Source organism: Numida meleagris, chromosome Z (genome assembly GCF_002078875.1).
Source record: "Numida meleagris isolate 19003 breed g44 Domestic line chromosome Z, NumMel1.0, whole genome shotgun sequence".
Classification (NCBI taxonomy): Eukaryota; Metazoa; Chordata; class Aves; order Galliformes; family Numididae; genus Numida; species Numida meleagris.
Window position 1 is genome coordinate 40,346,015 of NC_034438.1, and position 26,221 is coordinate 40,372,235.

The following is a 26,221-nucleotide window of genomic DNA, read 5'->3' on the forward strand; positions in this document are numbered from 1 at the left end:
TTTTTTCTCCAGTGTATTTTTATTAGGGATTCCTGCCATCATATCAACATACAAAACAGTCAGGATGTTGACATAGAAATGTGAAATTCACTGTACAAAGATAAGGCTCGAGTTACAGATATATTATCCCCCCAGTCTCCAATGAAATAAAACCATATTTAATTCTTCCCAGAGTTGTGTTTATAAATGTTAGACAAACCACAAAATAGATTTCAAGTACATAACATTTTACAATATAATCCAAGCACAGACAGAAATGCACTATACTGTACCTATAGATACTCCATAATCCAACTGTCATCCTCACCAATAAAATGCTAGACTGCTACTCTGTCTGAGTATCCCCAACTATACGCTTCTGAGCGCATTAAGTGGTCCTGGCCTTTATTGTTAGAGGACTCTCGTGACTTTCATTTAAATTACGTTGGTAGTCTAGAGAATAATAGAAAGGAAGATTTTAAGAAGGCCAGGCCTGGATGTATGCACATAGGGAGCAAAGGTAAGTACATGTGCACATATAGTCTTGTGTTTAACCCTACATAAGACCTCACTACACTGCACATTCTCTGAGAGTACTTTCTCATGCAACTCAGTCATTTTCTGATAGAGTTAAATCAGGCAAAACAGTACTCCCACTTCTTGAGTGCTATAATTTACAGGGACAAGATTATATTTTAGAGCATAGGATTTTTATTTTTTTTTTAAATGCAACTGTCAGACTTAAACAGGAGCCTGCATGGAATCTTGTCTCTGCAGTCCAGCAGGACACCAGCTCTCACAGTTTTCAGCACACAGAACACCTTTTCTGATACCTTTTTTTCGAAACAGCATCAGTGAATTGTTTCCTGTTAAGACCCTATACCTACTTCAGTTTATTGTCCATTTCTACTAGGCTGCATGATTATTACCTCATAGGAAAGGATCATTTAGCTACAAGTAGCACAAGATGAAATCCTCATCAAGTAACTAATCAATAATGATTCTTCAGTGGAACAGATTGTCAAGGAAAAGTCAAGAGAAAAAGGCAATTCACTTTAGCCTTTGTTGCTTGGGAAATGAATAGCAATCAGAAAGCTTTCCATTGAGAAAAGGAACTCCTAAACCCTGTAACTGTCTCATCCTTTAAAAACTGGAGAAGTTTAGAAAGGAAAGGAGAAATCTTGTAAGGAAATTGCCATTTTCAAACTAGACACTTGTAAAGGCTTAGATGAGAAAGCCAAGCCAATTCTCTGATACCGAAAATAAAGGAGTTCATTCAGTAGGAATCAGGCAATGTTGTTACAATACATTAAATGTATATCTTAATAAAACCATCTCACATGTGCCTTCCATTTGTAAATCTCTAAGCAAGAGAAAGACTCTGAGATAGAAATCAGAGTTCCCTAGGCTTTAAATATGAAATACATCTGCTCTAAGATCAGGGGAAAAAAGCTTTCTCTTCTTAGACAGAACCTCTCTGGTACATCTGAGGGCCTTCAGATGCTCTCAGCTATTGACAAGGTTTTACTTAAGTATGTTCTCTAAGCAATATTGGAGTAACTAGATATACAAATTCATCTTACATGAAACAGCATTAAGTCCTATAACCGGGCGTACACTAATAGGGAAAGAGGGTAGGTATGCTGCTATATGTAAAAGGAAGCATATCAGTACACACAGGAAATATGTTGTCTTGGAGATTAGTAATAAAGGGCATCAAGGATAAAGATGCATCTCGTAAAGCATTTAATCCTTTAACTGTGAGTCAGTAGAATACTTTCATGTCAATTGTACAATCTAAAGCTTTGCTTTTAAAAATGCATATATGTCTTTTCTCTATCATTTTTAAAAGTAGGTCACTCATCTACTGATTTAGGTAGGGTTTTGGCTTTTTTCTTTTTTTTTTTCTTTTTTTTTTCTTTTTTCCCCTACTTACTACTGTCTTCTTCCATGTTATGTACAATAATCTATGTTTAGACTGAAGACTCACTCTCTTCCAAAACATACTTGGACTATCATATAGAGACTTTCTAAAGCGCTGATAAATCGTAAGACAAACTGACATAACAGGAAAGATCATTACTTTCAATTCTGCTCTCTTCCCTAAGCGTCACGACTAAGGCTTTCAAAAATTCTTCTGAAAACTTGGTGTCACTTAATCTCGCCCAGGCAGCCCCTACTGAACCTGACTGAACTTTCTATATATTTCCCAAACACCACCTCTCTTACAGAGCTACTTCAATCTCATTCATTCTCCAGCCAGTAGTTTAAAAACAAATCATTGCTAGAACACTAACAATAAACTTCATGTTCTTGTGCATTATTCTTACTAATCTGTACATTTAAATAACATCAGAAGTTATCTTTTGCTAAAAATTTACCAAAATGTTTTAAACACATAAAAATGTAAAAAAAAAAAAAAAACCAAAACAGAAAAAACAAACCAAAACCAAAAACCCAACATAAACATTGCTTGTATAGGCATAGGCATTGGTTAGAAGAGATTGCTGCACTAAGGAGTATATTCAAAAAAGTTTTTCTTTCTGTTTCATTACATTTAATGTCATGGATTCTACAGGTAAGGATGATTAACGTTATCGTTACCCCATCTTGTTTGATGTAATAAGTGAGCAGAAAAAATGAAATGCAATCAAAATATAGGTTCTTTTAAGTTACTGAAAGGTGACTTTATAAGCCTGTAACTAAAGCAGCAATTTAAGTGGGCAAAGGAAACTTAAGATCCTGAAAAGTCTGATAATAACTGAATATGAAGACAGCTACCTACTGATGGCCCCAGGGGCATTATGAAAAGCTGGAACTAATTGAAATTTTGAATATAGCCCTTAGCTGTATCATTATTTCTTTAAAATTTAAAAGCTGCCCAGCATGTCACAAATGAAGTTTATTTTGCAAGCCACCCACTGTCTAAGTGGGCAGTAATATTCAATATGAAACTGCTGAAACTCTGGTGTCTGACGGATTTCATGGAGAAAAGAGATCTGAAGGTCTGATTCCAAGAGAACAAGTAGAAGAGGGAATACAAGCAACAACAGTCCAAGGCCTACAAGGAGAAGTCTGGAGAAACTCTTCACAAAAGCATTCACCTCTATGTTGCCCATTAGAAAGTCATAGCTCCACCTAAGCGCTCTTCGAGCTTCTTTCAGCTCTTCTTCTTCTGCAATCATAAAGGCATTTTCATCTGCTTCCAGTTCCTCAAATGAATCAGTATCTTCTTTCTCATTCTCTCCTCTTGGACAGCTATCAAAGAGCATGTCAATCTCATCATCAACTGGGGTGGGTAGCAAGCTGGCACTGGGATTGTATACCAGTTCTGAGATGGTTAAAGGTTCCTCTTTCATCTTCTCTTCCTGTTCGATGGCATGATCAATATTCTCCCCAGTGTTCTTAACTGGGGAGCTGGAATTCACAGGAACTGAAATCTCGTCTTCCTTTGGCAGTTGGATATCTGGAAAAAAAAGAAAAAAAAGATAGATGAAAACAGTGATCCTAAATTTCTGCTTTCCTGGTGGCAAAAATCCAGTAGTATTTTTGTAAGCTGGAGAGATGATTCTGCAATCATTTTGCATATTGAAACCTTATCATACACAACTAACAGACACTGGAAAAGCCTTTTGAAAATTTCATCACTGCCACAAGAGGACATCTTTTATAACACTGCAGTACACGAGATCCAATTAAATTTGTATGATGGAACTAGCACTAATACCAGTGTAATACAAACAGAACAGTTCATTTTCTATGGGCACTCTGGCTTCTGATATAAATGAATACCAAGTGCAGATATGAATCGGTGGTATTTGTTGTCATAGTAGGAATAATAACAATAATAATGATAAGACCAACTTTCTCTTCATTCGTCTCAAAGAAATAAAGTGATAAGACAATGGGTGAGGTTAGGAATTCTTGATAGAACATGACATTAGAAGAGACAATAGACCATCACAATAAATTCATATTAACAGTAAAGAGGATAAAAAGAGAGGTGGGTTGGCATACCATGAAGATGATATGATTGAAACTGAATGAAAATGCTTCACATCTTTAATAAGCTTCCCCTCCTCACATCTCATTTTTCTTCCAGTCATCTTTCTTCTCCTCATACTCCCAGTCTCTTTTCTCCCTCTGTTTTCAAATTCTCCTTCACAAGAAGTCTTTCTTAGCCTTACTGGTATGTTTGTTTCTTATGATCCAATTCCCTGCCCGAATTCTCTCCTCTCATGACTTAGTACTTCTTTTCCAGTTTAGTACTAACTGTAGTAAATCTGAAAAAAAGCCTGTCTGTCCTGCAGCTACGTGAACACTGCAGTGACTCCTTTTTGCTGTCAACAGCAGAAGGGGAGGGAAGGTGAACCAAGCCTGGAGCTGAGATAAATGATGGGGAAATATTTCTTCTTTAGATTATACCATGTCTGACCCTTGTTAACGTCATCAGATGCCATCTATGAGCAAGAGGAACAAGGGAAACTTTTGCACTGTTATATGTATCAATAATATATAATAAAGTAATACTTAATAGGTGTCACTTTGTGAAGTTAAACATCTCTCCTTTCTTTACAAATGACTAATGCAATAATGATATATCAAGTAAAACCAACACAATGAAGTTATGTGACTTATCCAACAAGAAACCCAGAAAAAACATGGCAAATCAGTATTTATAACTCAAATTAGTCTGATTATTTTATTTCGCCAGTAGATCTCTGTAGAAGATATGGAACTGACATTGCTGAACATTCTTTCCAGTTTTAATGTAGTAAAAACTAAGGTTCAGAGACTTTAAAACACTGTAGTACAAAACAATATGTCTGATTTCAGTAAGCAACAAGTAGAAAGAAAAGTAGTATCCAGCGCTAATTATACTAGATGTATTGTGGTTTTCCATGTGAAGTAAAAGGCTGTCTGCAAGCTATATTAGGCTTTTCTATTAAAGGCTGGCAAACATAAAAAATAAGTAAACAAAGGAAGAATTATGGTAACTTTCAGATGAAGGGGATAAAGTATAACCTGAACCATGCTATAATGAAGTGATGCATCATTACTCTGTAAAGATGATACGGAACAAAAATTGAAGCAAAAATACTGTTCATAATGACATCTATAATACAGGAAGATATGCAGCCTAAGTGAATTTTGGATCACAGATCTAAGGTAGAATCTTAAATAGTAACTTAACTATTATTGACCAAAATGCTGCTGAGAATCTCACTTGGAGATGGGTGTCTTTTGACATTTTCCTTTAACATTTCAGTGATTTTTAGTATTTTAACAGTCCTAAAAATTTTAGATTCGCTGTATCAAAGTTATGAGCTCTGTTTCTGAAACCCACCTACCCTCTATTTGACCAAATGGCAAAAGTATATTCCTACACCAGTGGTTACTTGATAAGTAAACTGGCAACAAGCCATAATTGTATCACAGAGTTGGAGGTAATACTCACTGTATACCGTACTCACTGTTACAGATTTTGCATTTATTGAATGGCAAAGTCTTAAAATCTTCTGTTTTCTTTTGTTTTCCTTTCCCTTTTACTGCTACCATGATTAGAACACTCAGGACAGGACATATCCATAGCAATCTCAGTTTCTGAACAACTGATGTCATGCCACTCAACCGCTGACCCACCCTGGGCTAGATGCAGGCACATGACCACACTTCCACCAGAGCCCCAAATACTCAGTCTTCGCAGATGTGTCTTTTTATTTGTGCTCTATGCCCCCGAAATAAAGACTGATTGCAGAAAACCTGTCAATACAAAGCTAGTGTATCAAAATTTTGTAGATAAAATTAAATAAACAGATCAATAACTTGTGAAATGGGGCTGCATCACTATAAATCTTAAAGCTTGTTAAAATGCATCCTGGTGGAAATATCAGTCTAGTACACCACTATATGTCAGAGTGCCTGAGAGTTACCACAGAATCTTCCATTTAACCTTGCAGCTCCATTAGCACATTTTCAAGCCTTTTGAATAGGTAAGTAAGGTTAATGGTTACCTCAGATTACAGACTTCCAGAAACTGGGTGAGTGATGCGGTGTTAATATCTGTTAACTTTAAAATCATACTGAACTTGATACCAATTGGAGTGAAATGCCAATAAATGCAACATATCTGACTTATTACAAATATGTTGAAAAGACCTAAGAAATGGAAGAAAAACCACACTTTAAACTGGCTTACATTAAAGCACTCCCTGAATGAGCCAGCTTGCTTCTTAACTGACAGGACAGCTTTCTGGATTCGCTTCGTAATGCATAGCTTTGTGTCTCATGTTATATTCATCAGAGAATACCTCTTCACTGTAGTACTCTATCCTCAGGAAGCATCCACCCTTCAGTAAAGAATGTTAGATGTTAAAATTCGTTTCCCCTTCTAAGTCTTCAAACTGGCCCAAACAGATCTCTTCCCCTATAATTTATTATTTTTCCCGCTCTCTAGGAAATAAGCTTGTCATGCCCCTAGGTGAGGCTTCACAATCAATCTAATAGTTAGCTTCAGCCAAAAAGACTGTTTCTGCTCTGTCTCATTTGATCCCCGATAGAGCCAGTTTGTAAAGTTAACCTACGAAAATAACTGTTTTTCTTCCTGGATTAGCTGTCTGATGTTTTTTCTTCCTGAACTGGTTTATTAGATATTGTCAAGACTGCAGCACACTACCAGCACTGGAGAGAGAACAGGAACACTCCTTTCACCAGCTGCTTGCCAGCAGATCTTGCACAGCTGAAACGAAACCTTGCCCTCGATAAAGAAAATGAAGATGCCTCCTTATTAGCCTAATTTGACAGCTATTAATTCCTTGCCTCAACTCCTCTGTCCTCTCCTATTATAGTTATTTGAGAAAACTCATCATATTTCAAATGAAAAACCTTCTGTGCTGGAACCTATTGTCAGTACCTGTCTTTGTATTAACAAATGCACTTGCTACAGTCATCACAAACTGAATGACCCTAGACCCAAAAGAATATGGACATCATGAGTTGAGAAGAAGAGATGTAGGGTGACCTTTCTCCTATGCATCCCGTAACCACAAGTAGTGCTGGATCATCAAATCCTCTGTATCTATTCTGGAGTGTGTGCCAATTTTTTAAAACACTGCGGCCCAACACTAAACATCTACATATATATTTGAGTATGAAAGTACAAGAATTTTCTTTCCAAAGATGCTTTCCACTTTCTCTTAATAGAGTAAAAGGTAAGTTGAGCCACTTAGGCACCTCAGTATGGATTAAAGGTCCTAATTTTAACCTCCCAATGTTGTGAATCCTAGCTATAAGCCTCCCTATACCTTCTTAGTTACATTACTGACCCTGCAAGGTCAATAATATATCTGTCCATCATGTTTCTCATCATACAGAGGACAGCTGCAACTACTCCAAAGAAAGGTCACCTCAATTTATGGTTCAGAGACTTCTCTCCTTCACCAGAGTAAATTCTAGTGTGCATAACACACATAGTGAACATAAACAAGGAAGATCATATTAACTTTCATTAATATTGCTTTTTTTCCTCATGTAGCTGGCAAATGTCCTTTGACTTTGTGGTTACCTTTTCAGATAAATAATTTTTTAGGAGATTATATTAAAACTGCCACGATTTCAAAGTGTACGTCAGCTTTATAGTCCATTATTTAGTCTAAACTGGTAACTTCAAAGCAACATGAAGGATGGCACATATGAGACCGAAACAACTACTACTGCCATCCCTTCCCATCCCGTACTCTTTTCCTAATATGGTAGGGTTTTTTTGTTTTGTTTTGTTTTTTAAATCGTATTCCATAGTATCAAAGCAGGTGAAAGAGAAAAAATAAAAAGGATCTTCAACTATTTTACAACATATGTTAAGGCACATCAAAGCAAAGCAACTGCATTTTACACCAGCTTGATACAAATGTAAATTAATGTTTTAATGTAAGTATTTGAAAATTTTGAGCATTAGCTGACACTGTTGCAATCTCATTTGACATATATAAAAAAAGATATATAAAGCTGTTTTCTTTTTCTTTATTATAATATTATAAAATTTCTGAAGTAAAGGATTGAAGAAAAAAATAGTTATTAACCATAGTCAGTCTAGGCCCATAACAAAGTTCCAGTCATGTTACAGTATACAGATATGTATGCTGAGCCACTCCAATTTTGATGGTGTCAAATGACACATGTATAATGGCACATATTGCTCACAATGCTGAGATTTCTTGTGCAGGCACAATAATAACATGTTAAAGCATCGAAATTCAAAAGTGGTATAGACCACAAGAAATGTACTAGTGTCACAAGTTTAAGAAAAGAGGAAGTTTTTCAGATTATTTGCTTTTAGGATATTCTTAAAGAGAGACAGTTATCCACAGTGATGAATCCATGATTTAAAAAGAAACCCTCACATTTTTCTAGTAGAAAGAGAGAACATAAAACTTCAGGTAAGCCTGAAGTTGGTATCCTTTCATTAACTCTACAAATTTGCTGCAAATGTTTTGCTCTTATCCATACATAACAATTACTTTGCTGCCACTCTAATAAGACAATAATTTTGTATAAGTCTTTGGGCTGGATTTTGAAAAGTCTACTGTTTCTTTTAACATTTATATTATATTCAGATTTGAAGAAATGTAACATGAGTATAAAATTACATCTGAGAGCACTTATTCTTTTCTTTCTAACCATCAATTTTTATTCCATAGATCAGAATCTTTCAATACATATTACTGTCATTTTAAGTAAATAAGTTCAGTTTTATTCCTTATATATCTACAGCAAAGCTTCCCTACACTTTTCTGGCAACTGGACAAGTCTTACAGAGCCAGAGAAATCTCATTATACAAGCCAGAACTCAGTACTTCCCTTTCACTAAATATTGGGATTCTTCCAAAACTCTAGCTTGCTACTGCAGATAGGAACATGAGCAGCTGAATAAAACACAAGTTTACAGTGGTCATATGCTGTGAACATGAATATGGAAGCAGTCTGACATAAATGTTGCCAGCTGCTAGTGTCTCTAAGGAGCCAAAAACAGCAGCTAAGGATTCATAGGATGAAAGGCAGCTCCACCTCCACCATTCTTATGAAGCTGCAGTTTCTGGAAAGACAGCATTCCAGAAAAAACTTACGCTCTTACTAAAAAATTCAGTTTGCACTGTGTCTTGTGGCTGGATATACTCCACACAGCTTTACTGACCAGACAGACAAACACAATTACATATCTGTAAAAGAACTAGGTCTGTGTAGAGGCGAAGGGAATGGGTATAAAGATTTCCTTACTCTAAACAGAGAAGGGAAAAATTAGATACAGTACAGAAAGAGGACAGCAAATGATCTCCCTGATCGAAATACTTAATATAGGTGTGTAAACAAGTACAGCCATGAGGCTGCAAAAGGTATGGTGCCTTCCCATGTCTTTGATCACTTCCTCTAGAAATTTTGTGTATTCCTTCATTTATTTTAATTACAGACAAAATTTATGTGTACTATGCATAGAGCTACTTGAAGGAGAGAGTAACTTTCATTTGAGCAAAGTGCATGGAGGTCACAAAGGAATAGAAGGAAAGGGAAGCAGAGTCCAGAATGTCTGAAGTCAAATAGTTCCCTTCAGAGGATCTACATCAAAGCAGGATCTGCACCACAGCCAGATGCTCAGCCCTGAGAAGTAGGAGGCAATATCCTACCCATTTCCCATGCTCATATAAAACACTTAATCTGGCTTTGCAAGGAGAATAAATCAATGACAATTTTAGACTTTTTAGGTAGTGACCCAGCTTTCCTGCTGGCAGTTCCAGTTAATTTTATTCTTACTGGAACTTCTAGAAGGGAGTAAAGCCCTGTCACAGCTGCCAGCTCACATCACCTGCAAGCACTGTGACTCCGCAGCATTACAGCTGGCTTGCCAGGCCCACACTGTGTCACAGTGTTCAGCTAATGCCACAGTATGCACAGCTGATAGGGGTGGCCATTCTGCTCCTCACATCCTGCAAAGCGCACCCAGAGTGCAGAAATAAAAGCAAAGTAAGGCATGTAGTAAAGCAGGATTTCTGAGATATGCTGTCTCTGTCCACCTCTGTCCTGGAAGCCTGCCTCAGAGGTGCTGATCCTTCCCAGAACTAGGATTAAGCAGTGAGAAGGCTAGGGTGAGTACAAGGAAAAGAGAAATGTCTGCAATGGAAACAGGAATGAGAAAGGAGGATTTGTCTGTCAGCAGAGCATGGAAAGGGGAGGAGCGCATGAAGGGACTGCCATCACTCGCTGCCCAGCAAAAGGCAAGGAGAGCAAAGCTGCAAAGAACTGGAACCAATGTGTAATCTTAGCACCTGAGAAAAAGACATGTGGGACACTTCATCTGAGCCTGGGTGAGCACTTCTGGCACAAATCAGTGTTTTTCTGAAATGTGACATGCAGAGCAAGGCTCTCCCAAGGAACTATGCCTCCCTCCTCCATGAGTTTTGCGCAAGCTGACCATAGTCCTTAAGTTTTATAAGCTGATATGCAGATTTTACATCTGTGTATATTAAAAGGGATGACATCCTATAAATTGTACTGCAAGATTAAGGCTTATAAGAATTGTCATAGCCCCGGTATACAAATCCATTATTAGACTATTGTCTAGTACAAGATGGCTTGTATGTATTATGAGACTGTCTAACTGAGGAATAAGAATACAAAATTCATGTAAAGACCGATAATTTTCCATTTCACTAATGAAACAAGGGTGTTCAGTGCCACTCTCAGAGATACTACAGCTTCCCCTGAGTGGTGAACTCATCAAGCAAAGGCAGCCAGGAGCTGCTGCCCCTCAGAGAGAAGTCACTGAAAGAACCAGGCTCTCCCATACCTGTTATGCTTACTGTCTTTCAGTTTTCAAATGTTACAATACTCTGGTCTTTGCCAGGACGTCCTTAGTTAAATATCCTGTAAACTCCCATTTCTGAAATGAAGTTTCAATATCAAGGCATGATACAGGTGCATGAGAAGCTGAAACCTGCCTATCTGCATATGCAAAAGTATAAAAAGTATTACAGAAAGCATGGAAAAACAAATTTTGAAGTGTCATACTTCATTAACAAAACAGAGGCATACAGACCAATGGATGGACCCATCTGTCTTTAGCAAAAAATAATTATGGTATGAAAGCAAATAAAAACCTTAGTTTTGATTGCTATCCACAACAACAATTTTTGTTTGAGTCACATTCTTTTATGTATAATGAAAAAGGGATCTGAAACAGGTTCCTTCTTTCTTCTCAATATTAATATTCAGGTTATTATATTATCCAGTACAGAGAAAAGTAGTAACAATGAAGTTATGATCTGGCATATCAAGTCACTCAGTTGCAGTTAAGCAGGCTGAAATGCATCCACTGCTTTATTCAGCTAATATTCAAGATCAACTTATCTTCAAATTTAAGAACTATTCAGTTTTGTCAGAAAACACCAAATTTTAAAAGTATTTCTCCCTTGAATCCAAAAAAATCTACTACAGTATAATTCCAGTCCACTATTTCAGTAAAATATTACAACAAACCTCATTTAAGTTTTTTCTCATTCATTCTTCCTTTGTAACTCTCCTCTTGTCAGTAATTCATCTTATTCTCTGATGTATTCAATGTAATATTTTATCATGCACAGCACAGTTTCTTACCAGTAGATCACTATTAGCATAACCAGCTATGGAGGAAAAAAAAATTATGAGTAAAATAAATTAATAAATTTAAATTTACCAGCCCTTCTGGCTGTGATCTTGGAGCCATGCCGCAATAATCGAATGCACACTTCCTTGTTACAGTGGTTAACCATCCGCAAATGAATGCTTCTCTTGGTTTGGATTTTTACAAGGCATTTCACCATTTTGACTATGAATCCCTCTTCTCAAAGTCTTGTAAAAACTGGACTCATACTGCCTTCAACCTTTCATTGAGTTTCCTCCGTGTTTTAAAAGACCAATGCAAGTTCCTCTCAATGAATCAAATGACAAGCTTCTAACATGGCCAACAGAAATATCCCAGCAGGGAACAGAACGAGAGGTTATTTTTAAACGCTTCTAAATACCTTGTAACGCACAATACAAACTTCCACAGTGTCCATCTCAATTAGCAGTTGCTAGTGTAACAGCTGAATCACACACACGAGTATAAAAATATCCAAGACATCAAAACATATTGCAAGAGAACAAAGGGCCAGCACTTAGGGTCTGTTTTTCATAGAACAAAATGACACTGCAGCCATTATTTTTCTAAAGAGCTTTAATTTTGCAGCTGATGTCAATTCCCCACTGCTGCCTGGAAAGTACTTGTGGAAAATGCATAGTTACAAAGGGAAAATCCTCATGCTGTGCTTACAGACCTTAGTTCTAGGGGAAAAAATGTGATGAAAATGCTTTCATTTGAAGCCTAACATCAAAGCTGACCTATCTGTGAATAAACAAAAAGAGAAAAATCCTAAATTTAGGGAAAACATTACTCTCTACATACATGCTCCAGTTCTCAGTTGTGGGCAACTACTGAACACTTCGCATTCACCAGATATATGTGGTGCTTCAGAAGGCTGGCCAGTTCTGTGCCCTGTGCAGCAGGGATACGTGGGCTCCTAAAAAAGGCATGACACAGAGATGAACACTGCTGATCACTCACTCCAGCTGGAAGCTGGAATGCAACCACGTGCACAACATCACGCTGTCCTAGTGGGAGAGGGGCTCTGACTGGGTTCATCAAAGCCACAGAGAGAAGGAGTGTATACGGGGATGTAGTCTCTCACTGTCTAAAATACCTGTCCTTAGTATTTATGACATGTGCTGCCCGAGTCTGTAATCTGGCATTCCTTTTCTCTCTGCACTATAAAATCAATGACGTGCTTGCAAATATGTGGGGAAGAAGGGAGGGAGGGAAACAGCCCTGCAAATTTGTATTTTACACCAAGTACTTTTTCCTCATTAAAGACATCTACTTAATTGGAGATTTTTGGAAAGTATCTTGACAGTGACTCTCTCCCCCTGCCTCCAAGGCCCATACAATCTGAATATGCAGCACAGCTCTTTTTCACTCCTTCCTCCTGCAGGGCAAGCACTTAAATACAAGGGAAAGCCTGAGGAGGCAGGTGGTACTTGGACAACCAAAACACATTCATGTAGATGAATATACATATACCATTTATATGTTAAGTGACTATGCTCCTGCAAAGGAGAAGTAACAGAGATTTCAAGTCACTGCTCACAGACAAACAATGCAGATTTACACTGAAATCTTGTAGATAAATCTGCAACTCTGTCTTTACTACTGACTCTGGGCAAGTAAGCAAAAGGCTCTGTCTCTTAAGAGAAAAAAGAAAAGACTTTACATGACCTGATATCAGCAGTGAATCCTGCATAGTGGTTGGAAGATAGTTTTCAGCAACTGTTTTCCAGATGAAGAGTCTATTTTTCTCCCCATTAGGGCTGCCTGAGACTCTTTTTCTGATTTTGTTTTTGCAGAAGGTAGCTAGGAAGGTAACAACACCATTCTTAGTAACTAATCGATTTTGCAGCTCTGTCTACTCTCCTCCTTCCTTAACTGCTATTCTAGATATCGACACAGCTGAAACACTAACCACTGGCAGAAACTGTGTTAGAGAGACAGTTAGCATTCATGCAGAGTTTCAGAGAAGGCTGAAAATTGCAGATGGTTTTGCATCTTCTCTTAAAATCAGAACCTGTGGTTTAAAAATTCAAAACAATCTCACCTCCAAACCAGAAGACTAGGACTAATAAAATACTTCTCAAAGCTAGTATCCTTCTCCCACTAGTGAAAAAAAAAGAACAGGAAACTTTTATTCAAGCACATCAATTTTAACATATGCTGAAGATGAGAACGTATGATGATGGGGAAGAGTGATTTATACATAACAGATAGTGTTACGTATGTTATATACATACAGAAGTAGTGATCTTATTTTGTACACACCTTTTACAACAAGCACTGAAAATCTGTGAATGTATAAACAAGTTACAAAGGAAAGATGGCAGAGCTGATTATCCTTTGTACTAAGTATTGTTGGCTTGAAATAGAAGTTTTGCTTGTGAAAAAAAAAGCTGGTTTTGGACTTGTAAGGGCCAACACGGTTAGAGAACTATAAATCCAAGTTAGTTTGTTGACCATAGACATAATGATGAATGTGCTCATCCCCTGATTCCACAACACTCTTTAGGAGACTCCCAGACATTTGCAAGACAAACTGTGCAGTAGAGGAAGACGCGTGTGATGACCAGACTTTACTCCATGGATGAGAGAATGAACTCATCATTAAAAAACTACCAAAAAACTAGTACAAAATTCTATTATATAAGACCTGAGCTAATGATGTTCATTTTGGCTTCTACTGATCTTAATGGAAAATTAGGAAAATTTAATTATCTTTGCAGACCATAGAAATCTAAAAATAGAACTGTTATTTTATTTAGAAATGCAATCAAGAAATCTGATGGCCTCCCACATACTACAATTTACAATTTTTTTTATACATACAGTCACGCCAGGTACAATTAGCTAATGGGAGTACTGATAGTGCCTTTTCCGAGGGAAAAGCTGTTTCATGCTATATGACACGAGACATTTCCTCATTCTCTCTACATGACATACTAAAGTAAATTGTGCCTCATATCCAGCAGATACGATTCCAAAACTAAGAATGTTGAAAAGTCATGTATTAGTTCTACAATACAGAAACAGCAAGCACTAAAACAATCTTTTATTCCAACAAAAATCCATACAACAATACTAATTTGTGCATGGGAGAAAAGTTGACTAGACTTTATGCTATACGGTTCTTGCTCTATAGGCATAAAGTGTGAACAGATAGTTAACATTATTTTTATTTTACTAGCATATTTTTAATATTTATGGGGACTATTGCATTAGGAACTAATATTTCATGTACTGTGGTACACAGAATTAACACACTCAGACAGACAACCATGCACACACAGTAGCTGGTGTGTGGAAGTCAAAGAGATACGGCCAACCTCTTTTCAGTGGTCTGTGGGGACAGGACAAGGGGAAACAGCCATGAACTTGAGCATAGGAAGTTCTGTACCAATATGCGAAGGAACTTCTTCACAGTGAGGGTGACAGAGCGCTGGAACAGGCTGCCCAGGGGGGTTGTGGAGTCTCCTTCTCTGGAGATATTCGAGACCCGTCTGGACACCCACCTGTACAGCCTGCTGCAGGGAGCCTGCTTGGGCAGGGGAGTTGGACTCAATGATCTCTGGAGGTCCCTTCCAACCCCTACAATTCTGTGATTCTGTGTACACATTCCCATACACATTTAGCAGATGCAACAAAAACTCCATTTTTTAATGATATTGTTAATGGCAGATAATTGCAATCAATACTATATCTCTTATACTTCAGTGACACAAAAATAAGTTCAGTCAAATCATGTAGTAGCTTCACATTTTAAAGTAGCAATGAATATTAGTAACACATTTCTTTTTGACAGTCAGCTACTAGTACAGAATAAAGGAAAGGTTAAGGGCTCCTCATACACAGTGCAGATGCACAGAGACATACAATTTTCATATGAAAAAAAGAATCTTAATAATATCACCCAGCTCAGTGAACATATCTAAAAACTGTGGAACTAACTGGGGAAGAAAACATTAAGGAGTGTGGATTTTAAACAGAAGGAATTTAGAATGAGCCTCTCCCATCAACTGTCTTTTTCCTAAAATACAGTACAAGGTACACCAACTAGCAGAATGACTGAATCATGTTACTTTCACTTTGATTGCTTCAACAGCAAAAGTTAATATCACCAAGAAGATAATTTATGAATGAAATCTGAGCACATACGTATCAAATGGCTTAGAAGTTTTCATCAGTTAGCAAAACCACACATCTGAGAGTCAGATATTAATGTGTAATAGAGATATTAATTTATTTGTTTTTTCTCAGATAGGCAAGGTCTTGCTTGCAGCAGATGCTAGGAAATCTGATGACAACAATTCAACAATTACCCCCTGCAAAATAATTGCCAAGTCATCAGGACAGGAACTAATCTGCATTACCAAATCAGACAGTGAAAGAAGGCACCCACACAACTGGTATAGCAATTAGCAAAAGAAATCTAACACATTCAACTGCAATATAGTGAAAAAATTTCTACAGAGCAAGGACCATAAGAAGGATCTAATCAGAGCATTCAGAATGACCAAATTTGGCTACCTATGAGAAAGATAAATTCTGCAAACCCACTTCTAAATACTGCAAAACCTCTACAATGAAATGACTTTAGAAGAAGGTCTTCAAAGTTCAAAAGGTAGAAATGACCTCTACAAGCATATCTGATAGTCATTCACATAAAATTCAGTTCCATGTGATAACCTTCCATGCAGGACAGTCATTTTATGGTTTATCACGTGTCCTCTTTGCTCCTTCTGAGTCAGATAGCACATTTGCACAAAAGCAATATGAAAAGATGACAAATTTAAAGCAGTATCCACAAAGAACTGAGAACTGACCTGCAAAACCTAAGGCATGAGAACTTCAGATTAGTTTTCCAAAGACAGACATAAACTGGAGAAGGGAAGGACATGCTGCAAGAACAGGGAAGGGATTTGAGAAGTTCAGCCACTAGAACCTTACAAAAACACAGTAACAACAGAGGGAAGAAATCAAGTGTCAGAAGCTGTAGTGCTAATGCATGAGATAGCTATTTAAAAAAAAAGTTTCTGGAGTTTCATTTAATTTCTATAAATTAAATGCAGACATCAGAAAGTCACAAAGTATGAAACCACAGAGCAGGTCACACAGAAGAATAGAATAACTAGTGGAAAATGTTAAAGATGTCCAAGAACACACACACACACAAAGAAAAAAAAACAGTAAGAAAAGAAAAAGAAATATTACTATTATTTCTGAAGAGAGTTCATTATCTTACAACGCCTAACCAAGTGTCTGTCAGAACCTAGTGGAACTAGGTTAAAGAGGACAGAAAGCAACTATGATAATGTAAAATATTTGTAGTCATTATCAGAAAGTAATCTGTGAAAACATTCATCTGTAAGAATCCCATTTTGCTTTATTTTCTCTCCCAAATCCTGAAGACATCATGACTTAAAAGTGTTTCATGTTAAGAGTAAGTAAGAAAAAAGCATTAACTCTCATTTATTTCAGCAGCAATGCCTGCAAACTACTGCCAACATACTTTTTAAAACAAATCCCTGTATTTTTTCAGGGATGTCAGTGAAAACAGTTTCATTGACTTGCAAATTACAAACTTCCAGCTAGTTCCCAGTAATGTAACAATGAGGTAGAAAAATTGACATGGGTAGAAGTTTTCTGTTTGTACATGAAATAAGTGATCCTCATTCTTGTAGCTCTTCTTAGACCCACTTGCTAAGACATCCCAATTTGGATGGGCTTGTCATCTGAAAGTGACCCTAACTTCAGTGAGACATGAACTCCCAGATCCTGAATCCTACCTCTGATACACACTGACGTTTGAGCGCCAGTGTCTTGCACAGAAGCCAGATCCCAATGACAACATGACTACAAACTGCTTCCATCTAAAAGGCAGAATCTCTGAGCTTTCACCAGTTTTCCATTGGCACACTCGCTGTCTAATTTGGTAAAAGAAATACTGTCTGGTGGCCAATCTCTCAGGTAACTCATCTACATAACTATAATTTTAAAGAGCAAAAAAATACTTTCAAGTAGGAACACCAATTCAAATCTGGAAGTTAAATTTGTAATTGGACACCTGCATACAGCACTTAAGGGCTGAGTGAAGAATTAGATTTTGAGGAATGAGACAACAACAGGAAAACTCATTTTTGCTGCCATTCTAACAAGTTTCTGTTTTCAACTCCCCTTATCTAAGTGCCAACTGCTAAAATAAATACTACAGTGGTATCAGAGACATCCATTATTTTAATTCTCACAAACAGTAATCATTTATGACCATGATTAGTCAGCATACATTTTCTCATCTGAAGATGAAATTTCGTATAGGAGAATGGCTAGACTGCAGTTGTTTTTTCATAATTGGTTGCAATATGGGTTTTTACATCTGAAAGGATTATACTAAGGATAACAGGGCAGGTTGTTCAAAATCCCCTACAGACTTCTAGCACCATCTCTGATTGCTTTGTTCCCTAGCAACATACAAGTAATTGACAAAAGATTTTCCCTCTCACCTGGCAGTTTCTGTTAGTTCAGTTTCAAACCTCTCCAGTAGCTTTAGGAAGCAAAGGTGTTTACTCAAGTCAGCAATTAAAAAAGGATAACACCACAATCACTGTTTTTTTGGCCACATGTTTTGCTTGCAATATACAAAGCTGATATAAATTTAAGAACAAGTAAGTTCTGATCAGTTAAAAGAGAAAAATTGTATTGCCCTGAGTCTGCCCAAGGCATGAACTGCCAACAGCACTGTGGCCAGCATTCCTGATGAGTTGCCTGCCTCTGCCAACGCAGCATTAGTGCAGCATCACATGAAGGTCTTGGCCATCAGCAGCTTGAATGTAGGTTTAGCACAAAGACCTTAGAGAAATACGAGTGTGGGTCCTGGAGGCTGCATGAGCCAACTCACACAGCCTAGAGACAGCTGACCTGACCCACAGCCAGCTCTGGCATGGCTACACTGTTCTTAGCAGCATCTACAGGCACTTTGGAAAGGACCCCAGACTGTCTACCCCCACCCTCAGGCCATCTAAAGAGTTGCCAAGGTTGTTTGACATGTGTTGTGCACTAAAAACAGTTTTCCAGTGCATTTATGTCAGTCTCTGAGCTGGCTGCCCTCTCTCATCCAGCCTACAAGCTCCTGCTCCTGCCCTTGCCTTTGGCACAGCATCTTGCCTGGACCACCCTGATGAGCGTCTGAAGGTTGAACCAGCAAGAAGTGGGACACTGAACTGTTATTAATATTTTAACTCCTTTTACTGGTTCACTCAGAGTTGATTAGCGCTGGTGCAAGAGAGATGGTGGGAGAATACAGCAAAAAGATGCACATGTGCATGGCATGTGGGGAGGTGGGAGGAGAGCCAGTGTCCGTGTCCAAGCTGCAAGATCAGCTTAAACAGCAATGTGATAACATGCCCAAGCCCTCTCCAGGAAAATACTATACAAGAAGTGAGTACCATTACTGGGCAGGTGGTGGTATTAGACTACGCATATTATATTCTACAGAAAACTCATGAACAAATATTTCTATTGAATTGTAGTAATAACAACAATCTACTCATCTAAAAGGAAATGTGACTGTCTAGCATATGTAACGTATGTATTTGAAGCATATCAGCATTCTAGCAGAGCACATAATAAATATAGTCAGCAGTTTCCAAAAATGGATTTCAGTGCTTAGAGTTGTAAGTAAAGCAGCAAGCTGTTGTTACTCTGCAATAGTGGGAACTGCCTGGCAGGAAGGAACACAGTAGTTGATTCTTGGCTGCCAGAAAGTGAATTCCCGTAAGATACAAGTACTTCACAGCAGATGTGAATAAATAATTGTTAAAATTAGCTACCTGCCACGCAGCTATTACTACTAATTATAATAATCTAAGTACACAGACAATTAAGCCATCCTATTCTTACAACATTCTTTGCATAAACTCCAAACAATGAACAGAACAGGATTTCACACAATTCCTATACAATAACATTCAAAACATATTCCCAAGAAAACGAATACAGTTGCAAAAGATCAGCTGTTCTCTGTTTCCCCTGAATTAAGTACAATAAATAACAATAAAGGTTGCATGTCCCAGCTTCGGATACTATTAGCTTGCTGAATCTCAAGTAAGAAACATTTTTGTTTAGTTGACTACCTTTTTATTATGAATAATGCAATTATCCTCATTTAAGTTGACCAAGACATTCATATCATTGTTTGTAAGGACTGCATTTCAGAAAGATAGGAATTGAATGTGATTATTAAAATATCAAGGAATGAACAAACACATGGAAAGCCTTGTTCTACAAAATCCATTTATACTGATCTTCAAATAACATCCCCTTTTGTTCACAGAATTGGAGATTTTTTTTTCCTAGCATTAGAACAGAAATAAACTAACATACCTAGAAATAAACTGCAGATATTGTTTAGTAAAGGGGTGCTACATTTAAATTATTCACGTTCTTTCATTTCATAATGGCAAGAAAAAATTGGATGAACAGAATATTCAATGGCAGTAACTTTCCCCAGAAAGTATCAATGTGATAGACAGAGCCTTAATGGTGCATTCCTAGTGGAAATCATTAAAATGTTTCTTAAGTCAGTAACAAACACAGATGTTTTTCCATGTATTTTCTAATAAATACTGGTAGCATTTGCCAGGAATCAGGTAGCTGACTTACCTTCATCTAAAGGAACCTCTTCCTCCTCACATGGAGAAGGAAGGAGTGGCTGCAGAGGTTCCATATTAATTATGAGTTGCTTGTTCAGGGAGGGAGAGCTGCGACTCTGGGTAATGTTGGTTCTAAAAGAACAAGGAAAATAGGGTCAGTTTATTCCCCCCACAAAAAAAAAAACTACTAGAGTCAAATAAATGTATCTCATTTCAGAAAGATTTTGCAAAAATTATGGTAGGCCTTTAGATATCACAACAAGCTCTTCACAATGAACATTGCTTTTGCCCGTGTTATGTTGCACCCTTGCCATTCAAGCTTTCCAACATCTGAAGCATAAGAGATGGTTTTGTGCTTTGTGCAGCCTGGCGCCTTCTGATCTCATGCAGTATTGCAGTGCATTGCTCCTCTGCACACCACATGGCAGACATAAGTATTTGGCTTCAAGGAAGGCAGAGAGGATATAAATCATTTTGCTGATGATGTTACATTGCCTCTGGGACTGAGTGAAGGACTTGCTATAGATTGAGCACTGCAAACTAAAGAATAAAGCAAGAAGAACTCTATCCTTGTAGTTAACAGATAAACAGAGATTTCATTCTTAAGCACTGCAGACACTGCCTCTAGACCATGCCTTCAGGTGCTCAGTTGGGTTTTCTTTCTTGTTTTACTTGCCTCTAACAGGTTTTCCTACTAGCAGGTATTGATCTTTCTCAGGAAAGTTTAAGGAATTCTGTCGATTTGCTTCAGTCACATCGCTCACTAGCCTAAAATCATGTCACTGAGAAAACGAAATAGTCCTTCAGAATAAATTAGCTAGGGCCTACATGTTGCAGGCCTGAAGCAAGAGCTGAACCATTACATCTTAAAATATTTATTTTTGACAGAAAGAAAGATGAAAGGAAAGAGGATTCTCCATGACTTCAAATGGTATGTAGATTTGCATTTAGCATAGCCTAGTAATATTGCTCATGCTGTGTTCTCTTCACCCATCCTCAGCTTTCCTCAGATTAGGTTCTGTCTTAAAACTGCAGGTGAAAGAAAAGGCAGCAGACCCAGGAGCAGAGCTGAAGTTTCACAAGTATGTTTCAAGTTTGCAAAAAAACCAGAATGACACGCAGATAAACAGAGTAAAATATGTACAGGAAGTGAAGGGACTGCATGTTGCTGAGGGTTTTAGTAAACTAAAGGCACAGATGTCCTGTTCTAAGGCACTTTACATGTCAGTAAATACTCTGTGGGGATAAAAAAGACTTGTTCAATTACTGTGATTCTCTTCTCATTAACATACACTCCAAGCAATATATGTCCTCATTTGAATTATGAAGAGCAGTCTCTAACAACTACTTCATTTAAATTTTCACTATCCAGAGAAGTTTTCCACTTCCTGCCTTTTTAATTTTCTTTTTTCTTTTNTTTTTTTTTTTTTTTTTTTTTTTTTTTTTTTTTTTTTGAGCTGAAACTATTATATTCTATGATTTTACCTGTCTGTTTAAAGGACAGGCTACATATCGCTCTCCTCCATTTCAAAACCTGCATCATAAAAAACTTCACATCACTAGGCTTTTTTTCAGTCTGTCTAAAAAGCTGAATTTAAAGTTACCATAATATTCTAAATGCAAGCAGTTGTAGGATGGTTAATCATAAAACATGCACATTCATATTTATGGGTGTTAAGTCTGTGTGGCACTGCACTATAACTATTCCAAGTCTGATTTGCTCCTTTATTTAGATGTAGAGTTTCAACAATGTACTCTTTATAATACTGAAAGCAAATAAAAATGTAAGATAAAATTAATTTTACTTTAAAATCTATTTTTATCCTACAGAAAAAAAAGAAACCCTACAGAAATTAGGCAACAAGATACCTCCATATCTGAGTAACTAATTTCATTTAAAATTCATTTTTATGCCCATGTATTCTGTCTCAAGGATGGATTCATATTCTGATATTCTGCCTTTTGTATTTCCAGATAACACCTTCTAGAACATAATTTACAGGATTTTTAAATCTAATCTGTAAAAACATATACAAAAACATACTTGCATGGGCCTAGTATTTGTTCCAGTAGGGCTGGGCAACATATTATATTTTCTGCAAATACGTTTCTATACTTTAATAAAAAACAATCCACTTTTCTCTCAAGTGTAGGTGGAGTTTCCATATTCAAATAAAAATATTTTTTCCTCCCCCCACCCTGACAAAAAAATAAAAAAAACAGAAACAGTCAAACTAAGAATATAGCTGCAGAATATTCAGAAAATTAAGTAAGACTTTTAAAAAGTTTTTAAAATAGCATTATAGTCTCTTTTCTCCTGTGACATATGATAGAGAATGACAAAATGGTCTCAAGCAGCACCAGGAGAGGTTTAGGAAGGGTCTCTTCACAGAAAGGTTGATCAGGCATTGGAACAGGCTGCCCATGTAAGTGGTGTTCCTGAGGGTATTTTAAGAGATGTGTGGATGCGGCACTAACATGTAGTGGGACTCAGTAGATAAGGATGGTTGGACTTGATGATTTTGAAGGTCTTTTTCAACCTAGATGATTGATTGTATGAAATCTGACTTTCTTGCTAGCCTTTTTCTTCTCTTCAGAAAGGATTTCTTATATTTAATTAGGCTTCAATAATTTTCATTGTCAGGGCAATAAGTGATAAAGACTAGAAAGAATTAGTTTGCTCATAAAGTCCAGATGGTTACTTCTAACAAGTCAAATATTTTTCTTTTAAATAATGAACAAACTTTTTGCATTTTAAGCTCACCAGACTATGGAAAAGCTATTAAGTATACCTTTAAATATTCCCATACATGTAGACAAAACAGAATCTTTTGAATCTGGGCAAAAAGTGGGAAATTAATTATGCTGTACTTAACTGTCAAAATCATGTAACAAGATTCTATGTCCAAACACAGAAAATAACATTAGCTAATTATCTAACCAATTTAAGCTAGCTTCAAAGCCCCACAAATTATCTCTCCTTGTGTAGGAGACAATACACTGTAGTCAAAATTTTCTTTCACTGGCAACACACATTTCCAAACGTCTCAGCATGGAGGTGCAGAATGACAGTCACTACATCCCCCAGAAAAGGAAAGAGAACGTCTCTGCGGAGTGCAATAATTCTCTTTTGTCCCTAAACTATTGAACGTCAAGACATACCTGTGAACTTCCGGAGGTTCCCTCTGGATTTTAGAGCTTGCCTCCACCACCTCTTTGGCTACTTTTCCACTGCATTAAAATATGAATTATATGTTCAAGCAAATAAATAACAAGATGAGCTCATCACATGACAAGAACTATACATACATGAATAATTAATGTATTTTTTTAAAAAAGAAAATGAAAAAACACACCAAAAATGTCTAAGATTAAAAATTCTGCTGATAAATTATCTGCAAAGCTACTGAAGAAAAAGCAGCCTCTTGTCATTGAATGCTTGGTGTTACTAAGACCAATCCAGTAATGCACCCCTTTTCCAGATTTCTCCAGCAACACTGCTCTATACTAAACATGACCTGCACTAGGCCTGCATCCTTGTTTCTTAGAATCTACACCAAAACACGGTCCCCATTATGGTGGAACTGCTCTTTGGCAAAAATCTGCATTAAATTGGGTTTATAGGAGACACAAAAGGGACAATACAAACTATTTTCAATCCTGACATGAAGTAGGTTGGAAAAGGTCCTTAGGAAGGAAAAACTTGCAATTTTCCACAAGTAATAAGTACATTTTTCTTTTTCTTTCTTTTTTTTTTTTGACTTTCTGAAACAGTTTAGCATAAGAAAGAAACAGGAAGTACCCACCTATAACGAAATCTGCTGCCTTTAAAAAATATTTTGCTGCTGGACATGGTCTTGATCTGGCTGGATTTTGCATACCTTGATGTGGAAGAACAAAGGCTGTCATATTTTCAGCACTGAAGAAACTGGATGTGCAAAACTGAAGAAGGTAATTTAGAATCTGTGCTATTTTTATACAACAAAGTAATACTCAATAATTTGACTTACCAACTTTTTTTAGATCTATAACTGAACTTGTATATGAAGTGTCACATAAAACAATTCAAACAGTGCAGAATAACTGAACATGAAGTGAGAGATTACCTGGGTAGGAAAACATGAAAATGAAACGCAAACGCTTGCTATATCTCTATAATTCATTCTTAAGACGAAAGAAAGACTGCAATAAGCCAACAACCCCTCGGACAAGCTTACTCTAGGAGAAGACAACATGCCTACCATTTCCAGTTTCCCACTAATCAAACAAATAAAGAATACAGAAGCAGTAATATTCGTCTCTAAAAGCAGGTGCATTTCTGGTGTCTCTATGCTGCCAACTTTAAGAAGCCTGCATCATACCATCATATCACTCCTCTGTAACCACAAATTATGTAGCAACCTTTCATCCAAGCAATCAGTTTGACCTACAAAGATCATGGAAGAGTACAACCTCAGGCATGCTATTTCTTTGACGTATGATGGCTTCAAAATGGCGAACTGATTTCATTTAACTCTCTCATTCTCAGATCCTTGTGGACAATATTCTATGGCTTACAAATAGTTTAAAATAATCACAACCAGTAACCCAGAGCCTGAACTGATTCATAACTAAAACTCCATTTTTCACAGCAGAGATGAATTAGCAGCTCTATTGTAGCACCTCATATTTCTGGCTTTCTCACTGAATATATAAATTTAATTATAATGATACATTATCAATATTAAAATAAAAGAAGGAATCTCCTCCAAAATAAAGCAAGTCATTAACATCCATAGTAGAAAATACATTCTTCCTGCAGAGTTACAGGGTAAGGGTGATGATTCACCCTTACACCATCCCCTTTGTGTTGCTATGTCCCTACAAAGAAAGTTTTTTAATAAAAACAATAATGCAATAGTGTAAGCAGAGACTAAGTAGCAGAAAGAGCTACCTACTCAAAGGGAAGTATTCAACAGCAGGGCTAAGATTAACAACAAAGTTTCTAAACACAAGTTCAACACCATGTCTGGTACTGAAAGGTGTTTCAGTTTCTAAGCATTTTATAATACTGTCTTGAAATAAAATAATATTCCCTCTGAACTTGCATATTGTTTGCATTTTGAATTCTGATAATGAAACCAAACATTTCATTTTGAATAATCACATGACAGTGACACACATGTTCTTCTCCTTTTAGTACAGATGATGACCACAGTTTTACTTACTTGTAAAAAGCCTGGTTCTCCACCCCACACTTCCAAAGATGCTTGCAGGCTGCTGGTGTTGAGGTATGGAATGTCAGCACAGCCTTTTTCTATGTAAGAAAAAAATGACAAATAAAACAAACTGTTGAAATCTGAAAGATTGAAGAATTCATGCCTGATGGCTATCACCAATAACCAGATACACTGAAGACCAAATTTTCTTGTGTATCCTCCATCTATGGTTCACTAAAAGAAATATATCCCACATGTAGCTGATAATAGAACTACTCAGGCAAATTTTTCAGAAATAAGAAGGAATGCTCTGAAGGGGCAGAGAAGAACATACATTTAAGTGACTTCTGAGATAAATCTGTACTGACAGCCTTCAGCACAAAATCAAAGTATCAAAGTCTTTCTGTTCAGTGTTCCACCATTAAATAGTTGCTGCAATGCTTACCATCTACTTCTCCCCTGTTCACTACATCTTACCATCTAATCTTTCTTGCTACCATACAAACAGACCCTGTTATTTCAGGTACTGCTTCTTTCCTCCATTTTCCATTCCTCACCCAGATTACATCCAAAGCCATAACCCTGAGCTAAATCACTCAGCCCAAGGGGAAGCACTGTTCAGAGCACATTGTATGTAAAGTTTCCAAGATTTTAATTGTAAGAGTTCAGTGACAGTACTCTAATTAGGACAGACTCCATCCTATTTAGCTGAGCAAGATTTGAGAAAG

The 26,221-nt window shown here is 37.0% G+C and overlaps 1 protein-coding gene across 3 annotated transcripts in view; it reads right to left on the bottom strand.

The window, feature by feature from the left end:
* The window catches only part of FRMD3 (FERM domain containing 3), a 143,310-nt gene continuing 117,089 nt past the window's right edge, over positions 1–26,221 (bottom strand). For all 3 annotated transcript variants that reach the window (XM_021380323.1, XM_021380324.1, XM_021380326.1), the window contains 5 exons: positions 25,503–25,591; positions 24,102–24,176; positions 23,458–23,526; positions 20,306–20,427; positions 1–3,445 (listed from right to left, as the gene is read on the bottom strand). In XM_021380323.1, coding sequence (XP_021235998.1) covers positions 2,850–3,445; positions 20,306–20,427; positions 23,458–23,526; positions 24,102–24,176; positions 25,503–25,591 — 951 coding nt within the window. In that variant the 3' untranslated portion in view covers positions 1–2,849. The remainder of the gene's footprint in view (positions 3,446–20,305; positions 20,428–23,457; positions 23,527–24,101; positions 24,177–25,502; positions 25,592–26,221) is intronic.